The 9973-nt window shown below is 40.1% G+C and overlaps 1 protein-coding gene across 2 annotated transcripts in view; it reads right to left on the bottom strand.

Annotated features, from left to right (window-relative positions):
* Positions 1–481: 481 nt before the first annotated feature.
* The window catches only part of RALGPS2 (Ral GEF with PH domain and SH3 binding motif 2), a 115772-nt gene continuing 106280 nt past the window's right edge, over positions 482–9973 (bottom strand). For both annotated transcript variants that reach the window (XM_084866962.1, XM_084866963.1), the window contains one exon: positions 482–6110. In XM_084866962.1, coding sequence (XP_084723088.1) covers positions 6081–6110 — 30 coding nt within the window. In that variant the 3' untranslated portion in view covers positions 482–6080. The remainder of the gene's footprint in view (positions 6111–9973) is intronic.

The raw sequence follows: 9973 nt of genomic DNA, 5'->3' as shown, positions 1-9973 counted from the left end.
AAGACAGGCTAACCCTATCAGAGAACTGTCACTCTCTTTTGGTTCCAGGATAGGGAGGGGACAATTTCAGAGGCCAGTAGAGACTTAAGAAAATCCAGTCCTGTCTGGAGATTTCCCAAGCTTCTTAGAGGCAAGGACATAACCAACACCCTAGCCGATGACTTCTAGGAGACTCAATACAGGTATTTTTGTACTTCTTCCAATGAAAGCTCCATTGGGGGCCTGGCCAGCATGGCTTAGTGGTTAAGCATCTACCTATGAACCAGGAGGTCAGGGTTTGATTCCCGGACAGGGAACATGTTGGATTGTGGGCTCAATCCCCAGTAGGGGGTGTGCAGGAGGCAGCCGATCTCTCATGGATGTTTTTCTCTCCCCCTTCCTCTCTCTGAAATCAATAAAAAAAAGAAAAAAAAGAAAAAAAGAAAAAAAAAGTGAAGGATAAAAATGTAAGTATGATAATAAATTATCCCCACACAACCTATATTTTTAAGCAATTTATTTCAATAGAAATATTTCAGAAAACTGTACTTAAATTCGTTTTTAAGTTAGCGTATGCAAACACACTGAAGATCTCACACTCACATTTGCATATTGAACAGAAACAAAAAGTGAGAGAGGAACCGAGCTGCACGTCACTCAGGGAGGTCATAGTGCAGCCAAGTGCTTTGTCATGAGTATGCAAGCTCACTGGGGTGAAGGGTAAAAATGGCTTGTGTTGTCCTGCATATAATCGTCACTGGGCACTTATCCCCACAGATGTTGACCTCCTCTAGATTACACTGTGGATGGTCCCTCAACCCCCAAACACACTTCAGTAGCCTGTACAACAATGAATTTGTCAACAACAAAAGTGGAGAAACTATTGAGAACCTGGTGACTTCTTAAGAGCTATGCTGTCAGACCTAAGTCAATAGTTACCAGACTATCTTTGTGAATAGTTCTAATAGGCGGTATCTTGAGGGGAAACGTAGTATTTCTGATCTAGTATCTAAAGCATGGCTAATATTTATGAAGTTTTCTATTAAAAAAAAACAAAACATTTTAATCTCAAAGCACTCTAATTATGCATTCTTCGAATCTCATCACTACTTTGCAGTCTAAATGACCAGATCAAAATTTAAATTCTGCTAATTATTAACCCTCAAGGACCAGCGAGTTAACCCTTCATGTGGCTTTAAAGACCATGTCTACTTGCCTACTCTGGAACAGACGAACCCTTTCATATTTGTGAAAACAGCATCCGGACTCAGTTGGACAACAGTAGTAATCATAGAGGAGCAAAGTGTTTCCAAGCTTCGCTTTTCCTGGGAAATTTCGTTTAGTCTTTTAACTTCCCTTTAATTTGTATACTGGAGCTGCTTTCACTTTCCCATCATAATGTTTTCAGGTGAACAATAACTGGTAGGTTAAGTGACTGCTTGTTTGTTCTGAGCCTTATTTAAATATAAGAATGAACCAAACGAAACCTCATTTCTGACCAAAAGGATTCTTATCACAAGACTTCAATAGCTTCCATAAAACCCAAACACATCTTCCTGGCTGCATCATATTCTTTTAGAGATTTCCTGAAAGGCCTTATAATTAAGTGTATGCTCAAGATGACAACAACAACAACAACAACAACCGAAAACATCAACACAAAATAAACAAACTCCGTGATGGGTGCTCTTCCAAGTTGTTCTTAAGAGCGCTCATCCAAAGGGCAATTTGGGTGGATTTATTTTTAATCTCCTGCCTGGAAGGAGAGGAGCAGGAAGGAAGTTTGTCTAAAAAGACTCAAAACCAAGGACTGCAACAATTACCTAGGAATATCTACACAGACATTCTTGGACGGGATGTGAGAGAGAGTGAGCTGGTGGAGAGAGGGGCACACACTCCTGAAACAAAGGAGGAAGAGGGCCAATGATTACTGTCATACTCAATGCCTATAGTTGGTCTTCAAATTGATAAGGCACTGACCAAATTTTCCCCATACTACAACTTGAGATACGGTGAAATGAAACTGCTTTCAATAAGCTTAAGAGTTTGAACACAGAGATCTCTTTCATTAGAATTCTCTAAAGAGAGAAAAAAAAAAGTCACTTTAGACACAAGCCATTTTTGGGAAGCATTTTGAAAAGGCTGACTTCACATGAAAAATAATTATCATCTATGTGATTAAATAACAATGTTTGTCTCTGAAAGCTTAGGAAAAACAAAAACAAAGTATCACTCTGGTTGTAAAACCTTTGAAAGAAAAAACTACAAAAACAGAGAAAATAAAAGCAAATCCGTAAAGATCACAAAGTCAGGCAAACCTCACCATTTGTTCATGCATCAGCAGCGCTAATACTGTTCCACCGGGACACGGGCGAATGCATCTTCCTTCCCAAAAAGGGATCCAATTATTTTGAAAGCCTTTGAAGCAGAAGATTTCTGTTATGAAAGATTCTCTTCTGCTAAGCAACACTGGCGCCCCTTGTTTGCAGAAGATAACGTGGCAGTTTGAAAACTGGTTGTGAAGGAATGTGCCTCAAAAAACAGGAAGCATGTCAACTGTGGATATCATCTTTACAGAAGTGGATGGATTAAATCTGTTTTGATTTCCAGAATTAATATGATGCCTTACAGTTTCGTTTTCAGTAGCAAAGACATAAGAGCTTACAGATTTAACCTAAAAAAAGGGGGGTGGAGTGGGGAGGAAAAAAGACCTCTGCTCAAGTCATTTGCCAGGTAAATTTTAGTAATCCCAACAGATCAACAGACCGGCCTGCCCTGAGAGGGCTCCTGCTCCAATTAATCTACAGAGAGTGTACACTATACACTGTAAACATTTTTTCCTTCCATAACTATGGTGCTCCTTGGTCTCTTTTATAAACCTTCTAGAAGAGGAGTAAAGCCACTTATAAAAACTTTGCAGCTATAAACATGGTAACTCTTGATGTACAGAAAGACCGAATGCCAGAACAGTCCACACAGACGGTGGTGCAATGGTCTATGGCATTTCCCACACAGGAAAGACATTTGTCATCGAAGCACAGGCCTAGGGAGAAAAAGCATTCAGACTCAAACTGTTTCCATCCCTTTTGGTAATGTTTACACAAATGACATTTACACAGCAAAGAAAATGAAATAGGAAGGTGTCTTTGATCAGTTCTCTTTCAATTCTTACATTTTGGAGGTTACAGTAAAAAAATAACTCTGAAAAAATAAGCAGAGCCCAAACACACAGGGGGCATAAACCAAAAATAGTGCTCATTATGCAGTTATTTTTATAGTTATATTTTAAAAACTGGTATGTTACTTCCATATGAAAAATAAACTTCTGTTCAAATAAACTGTTACATGAGTTGTGTCTGAACTGTATTCTGGACAATATTATATTCTACTATCCTGGGCCATATAACACACCAACCATTAATCTTAACATAAACCAGCTTAAATTTAAACTTTTGTTTCTATGAGCTCTTTTAGGCTAGGACAGAATCAGATGACCTTAATATTGATGGAAATTTCAAGCTTATGAGTCACCAATTTACTAATTTATAAAGGGCAGGCCTAATCAGAGAGAAATGAATTTATCATCCCACTAATAAACATTCTGGTGACAAACTTTCTTTGCATGAAATAATCATCAGATATCATTTGGTGAATAACAGATAAAAGATTCACTTAACAGCAGTTTAATCCACTTTTCTCACTGGTTTCCATTTGCTTCAAATGCTATAATAATCTCAAAAAGCAATGACTAATCTTTTGAATGAGTAAATTTGAAGACAAAAAACAAAAAAAACAAAACAAAACAAAAAAAAAACAATGGCAACTTCTATGCACGCTTATGTTAAGAGTTTCAGACAAAAGGGCTGTTTACCAAATTGAAAGCTATTCTTCGTCTGTGCAGGCATCCATTCATGTTTAGAGCTGAAAACATCAAACACATCTTCCAGTCTAGCTCCCCTCTTTGGCAAAACATCAGGCTCTGACTTCCAGGTGCCCACCTCCACAGACGTGGTTCCTCTATGACATATCTACTGTAGCTTATTTACGACAAACAAACAAAGCAATAATAATAAAAAAAAATCCACAGGGTTCTCATCCATAGCATTTTTTAAAAAGCACATACTATTAAAAACATTTCTTTCTGAATAAACAAAGAAATAAAAATAAAAAAAAAGCAAAACAAAAGTGAGATGTGCAAGGTCTACACAGTAATACTGCTGGCTCCGCAGGAGGGGTCCCTCGTGCACCCAGCATGGGCCAAGCGCAGGAGCCGGTGATTTAAACATCACTCAGCACAGGCAGCACTGTCCTCTCCAGCCCGTGTCATCGCTCCCCACAAAGCCAGAAACCAAGGCATTTCTAACTGTGCTGTTTGAGAGAAGTATCTGCACTCTGCATGTCCTCTGGAAACAGATCTAAATGGAAAAAACTCCGTGCTCAGAGAAAGCTCTTCCACTTCCCTTTGAATGGACTTTTAGCTAATTAGTCTGTGGACAATATTTTCTACTGAAGTTTTATAGATTCAAGAATGAAATACTTATGATAAAAAAAAAAAGTACAATGTTTTCTAAGAATACAAATGCAAGTGATTTTACGTGAGGCCTGAAGCCTGGTAGAAGGTATCAGACAGAGGCGTTCTTACTCTGGGCCAGTGCTGAAACCTATGATGCCTCATGAGTTTATAACATCCAACGTAGCCTTTGTTCAAACGCCAATTTTTGTTAAAACTCTAAGGCATCATATCTTCAATCTTCTTATTTATTTTTTTTTTTTTTAGTGAGTCAACATTTATTTTGGAATTAAATGCATTACAGCATAGAAGAGCCCTCATAAAACTACTTGGTCAACTACTGATTTCATGGCAGGGACCTATACATAATAGTAAGTTTTCAGGAAAATGTTTTGCAATAAAGAAAAGTTGTATAAGGAGAGTTCTGATACTTTAAATTCTCAGAATCTCAACCTTTTACTTTTTATCCTTTAAAATTACTTTGTCTGCCTTAGAATGAAATGAATACATACATATATGGAATCTCTTTTAAACAAATGTGACCCTGAATCTCATATTGAGCAAAAATAATGAAAATGAATAATAATAATAAAAACAACAACTGGCATTGTGCACAATAAACAAGGTAAAGGAAAACATCAGTTTATCTCCTTGGTGATAAAAACCACCTGTGACTGGTAGAAGAGGGAAATCAACTAAAGTGGAAAAGTAATGACTATAAAATCTGAAGGAAATTTAGGTTGGGATGCAATCCCCACTACGAAGATCTGTGGCCCAGCAATGAATTCATATAGAGTCTAACCTTAAACACAGTTAGAAACAACCATGTCTTCTGGAGCCCCTGTGAAAAGTGTCTGGCAGGTGAACACTCGGCCTTTATGCCCCTGCAGGAAGTCGTGTTCCCCGTACAGTACTAAATCTCCGAGGTTTAGTGTTTAAAAATACCTTTCCTCATCTAAAACCAAACAAAATCCCTCCCTAAGCCCCAAACAAAGTCCCAACAACTCACAGTACAATATTTCTAGTCCCTCCACTCGTGCCTGAGAGCATGAGGCCGCAGGCGAACGGAGGACAAACGCACGCACGTTCTGGGAGGCTGCTGGCAGAATGCTGCTTGTCAGACCTGTACACTCCGGTTCAAAACCAGCTCCTCATGTAACCCATGAGAATGACGCTTTTCCTTTTTAAAGTCTATCTGAAAAAGGCGATTCCCCCCTCCAAAATTAACACAAAGTTAAAAGAAATGCAGATGAGCTACGATCTATTCCAAGCACAGCACCGCCAGGAGATCGATCACACACACTATTTGGTGTTTGATGTTGGTTTTCCTTGCGTTCTTTTAAGGCAGTGGTTTCCACAGGTCAGTTCAGAGATAAGAAGCGTGGTCCATGGCAGTTTGTTTTGCAACTGCAATTGGTTCTCTGGGAATGTCTCACTTCATTCCCTAGAATTAGTGCTTTTTTGGTTCAGAATCCGGAGGCAAAAGGGAAGCTCGGCTCCCCTGGCACAGGACTGGTTTTTGCTGGCGCTGGTCCACCAGGCCTCGCTCCCTCTGTGGAGCAACAATTCACCTCTCTTCTTTCTTAGGCTTTTACTCAAAAGTCATCAAGTTTGTAGGAACCTAAAAAATACGAGCATTACAAAACAACATTATTTATTTTGATTAAAATACTCGAGTCCTGGCGCATGAAAATTTGTGCCTAGGAGGGGGTCCCTCAGCCCGGCCTGCCTTCTCTCACAGTCTGGGAGCCCTCGGGATGTCCTACTGAGGGCCTGTGATTAAAAAAAGTCACAATCTGGCCTCCCTCTGTGGGAGGTGACCGAGCCAATCAGGGGAGGGTGCCACCTCCATCACCCGCCGCTGCTGCCTCTGGCCTCCCTCTGCAGGAGGCCAACTGGGCCAATCAGGGGAAGGCACCACCCCATCACCCCACTGCTGCTGCCGCTGCCACTGCTGGCCCTCGCGGACACCCAAAGTAGCCTTTTATTATGCACGATATACACCGAATGGCCAGATTATTATGCAGTCCTTGCAGCCGCTGTGGCTTTGTTTGGAAGGATGTTCGGTCTATCCAGTCTAACATATTAGCCTTTTATTTCAGGGGTCCTCAAACTTTTTAAAGTGGGGGCCAGATCACGGTCCCTCAGAGAGCTGGAGGGCCGGACTATATGAACTACTAATTCCTACTGTAACACCTTGGCTGCGCTCACTGCCCAAAAAAACTGGCGGGCAGGATCAGACTCCCCTGGGGGCTGCATGTGGCCCGCGGGCCATAGTTTGAAGACCCCTGGATAGATTTTTCAATTACAATTGATGTTCAATATTATATTGGTGTCAGGTGTACACCCCTATGATGAGACATTTATGTAACTTATGAAGTGATCCCCCAATATTTCCAGTACTCACCTGGTACTGTCCATACTTACTAGAGTATTACTGGCTATATTCCCTATGAGGTATTTTACATCCCTATGACTATTTTGCAACTACCAATTTGTACTTCTTAATCTCTTCAACTGTTTTCACCCAGCTGGCACATGTCAGTCTGTTCTCCCTACCTATGAGTCTATTTGTTTTATCTGTTCTTTTGTTTTTAGATTCCACATATAAGTGAAATTATGGTATTTGCCTTACCCTGTAGGTCCATTCACAAAGTGGTAGCATTTAAAAGTTGTCTTTCAAAGTACTATTTCTTTTAAGTGAGCCCAAATGTTAAAATCTTTCTGACCTAAAGTATCTTTTTGAAAAAATTAAATATATTGGGGTGACAGTGGTTAATAAACCTATATAGGTTTCAAGTGTACAATTCTATATACACTGAGTGGCCAGATTATTAGGTCTAGTAATAATTAATGTCGTTTTCTAATACTTTTTTAAATCGAATTTATTTAAACAATACAACAAAATTTAATCAACAATATAGTTGCCGTTGTTTTCTACTACTTGTGCCCAACGCTCAGGAAGCATTTTAATCCCTCTGTTGTAAAATTCTTGTGATTTTGATGCAAAAAATTCGGTCATTGCATTTTTGAGGCATTCTTCATTATTAAATTTTTTTCCAAGAAGAAAGTTTTGCAAAGAACGAAACAAATGGTAATCGGAAGGGGCAATATCAGGAGAATATGCAGGTTGAGGGAGAACTTCCCATTCCAACTGGCGCAGTTTTTCAGCAGTGATTCTTGCAGTATGCGGTCGTGCGTTATCGTGGTGAAGAATTACGCCCTTCCGATTAATCAGCGCGGGTTCTTTTTCTCTTAAAGCTTGGGCTAACCTTTCCAATTGGGCACTATACACTGCACTTGTAATGGTTTGGTTAGATGGTAAAAGTTCATAATGAAGAATTCCTTTAATTCCACCAAACACACAACATCACTTTTTTCACATGCAAGTCAGGTTTTGGCGTGGGCTGCGGAGCCTCATTTTTGTCCAACCATTGAGGCCGCCTTTTCAAATTAACATACAGCACCCATTCTTCATCTCCGGTAACAATTTGCTCTAAAAACGGCAAACGGTTTTGACTAGAGAGGAGCGAACTGCAAATTGTGACTCTTTGATTACGGGTGTTGTAGGTCAACTCATGAGGAACCCATTTTCCAAACTTTTGGACTTTGCCAAGTGGACGCAATTGATTGGAAATTGTTTTTTGTGAACAATTTAAAGTTGTCGCAAGCTCTTGTTGGGTAATTTGAGGATTTTGCACCAAAAGAGCTTGAAGAGCTTCTTGATCAAAATTGGACACACGGCCTCGACCACTCTTGTCATCTAACGAAAAATTTCCCTCGCGAAATTTCTCAAACCAACGCTGGCATTTTCTGGCGCTAACTGCATCTTGACCAAGAGCACTACAGATGTTTTTTGCAGCCTCACTTGCTTTTCTTCCTAATTGGAACTCGTAAAGCATGCAGTGCTGAATATGCTCTTCATCCGCCATCTTCTTAGCCCTAGTTCTGCAACAAAACTCAAACCAAACACAAACTTTTTCAAGCAAAACTTGTTAATTGCACTTCACACGTTCTGTAGATACCACGTGTTTGAAGGTTATGTCAATACAAGTCAACGCCAAGCAAGATTTTAAACGAATGTTTAAAAACGACATTAATTATTACCGGACCCAATATTATGATCTCTGAATGCATAATAATCTGGCCACTCAGTGTATACCCTACATTAGGGGTGTCGAACTCAATCAGAGAAGGGGCCAAAATCTAAAATCCAGCCTAAATCGCGGGCCGAATGGTTTACTGAACAGTCATAAACTGACAATGTCATAAACTGACAGCGGAGTGCAGTGATGACAGCGCGGTGCGGGCCACATTGCAAGGCCTGGCGGGCTGGATTTGGCCCGCGGGCCTTGTGTTTGACACATGTACCCTACATAATAAAAGGCTACTATGCAAATTGTCCCCTCAACCAGGAGTTCGACCAGCAGGCAGGCTGGCCAACTGCCCATGTCCCCTCCCCCTGGCCAGGCTGGCCAGACCCCACCCATGCACGAATTCATGCCTCTAATACACGCGTGCGTGCACACACACACACACACACACACACACACACAGAGTGGCCAGATTATGCATTCAGAGTTCATAATAATCTGGCAATTCAGTGTACATCATCTGTATATTGCATTCTGTCACATATATGTGACGCCCTTAAAGTATGTTTTTTTTAAAGGTTTTTTTTATTTTATTGATCTTTATATGTAAGAGTGAAACATCAATATTATGTTTATATCTTTTCAACCAATTTGTGGCTCAACTTTATTTATTAAAGTATATATTATTGATTTCAGAGAAGGGAAAGGGAGATAGAAACATCAGTGATGAGTGAGAATCACTGACTGGTTGTCTCCCGCATGCCTCCTACTGGGGATCAAACCTGGGACCCTTCAGTTCGCAGGCTAATGTACTCTATCAAACCAGCGAGACTGTGTCTCAACTTAAACCTGTAATAGGGATTGGAGAAAACAACACTGTGAATTTATTCGCCTTTGCAGCTGAAAGCCTTTGTTTCAGTAAAATGAAAACAAAAATATCCAAATGGTTTTGGGTTTCACTGCAACCACAGAAACCCACATCAGCCTGTTAGTAGAACAAATAAAGATGAATAAGAATGAATTTTATTAATTTGAAGTGCCCCCTCTTTTTAGCCCCTCTAGAACTACATTCCCTTGCTTCTCACTATAGTCTACCAGTCCGGGCTACATATTCTTATTCTGAACAACTGAAGCTCATTGCAGCGTCAAGGTCTTTGCACCCGCTGTTCCCCCTAATTTTCACGTGGCGGTTCCTTCTTGTCATTCATGCCAATGTCATCTCCTCAGGGAGAGGTTTGCTGCTCTCTCCTATTTATGTAAAGTTGTCTCTATCCCCATCACTCTGCATCACATAATTCTATTTTGTTTGCTTGTATAGTTTTCACTATTTGAAAGTTCGTTATTTGTTTATTGCCCATCTCTCTAAAATGTGAATTTCATGCCTTGTTGA

Source organism: Pipistrellus hanaki, assembly GCF_964339955.1.
Source record: "Pipistrellus hanaki genome assembly, chromosome: 18".
Taxonomy (NCBI): domain Eukaryota; kingdom Metazoa; phylum Chordata; class Mammalia; order Chiroptera; family Vespertilionidae; genus Pipistrellus; species Pipistrellus hanaki.
Note: the sequence above shows the minus strand (reverse complement) of the source record. Positions and strands in the feature narration are given on the sequence as shown.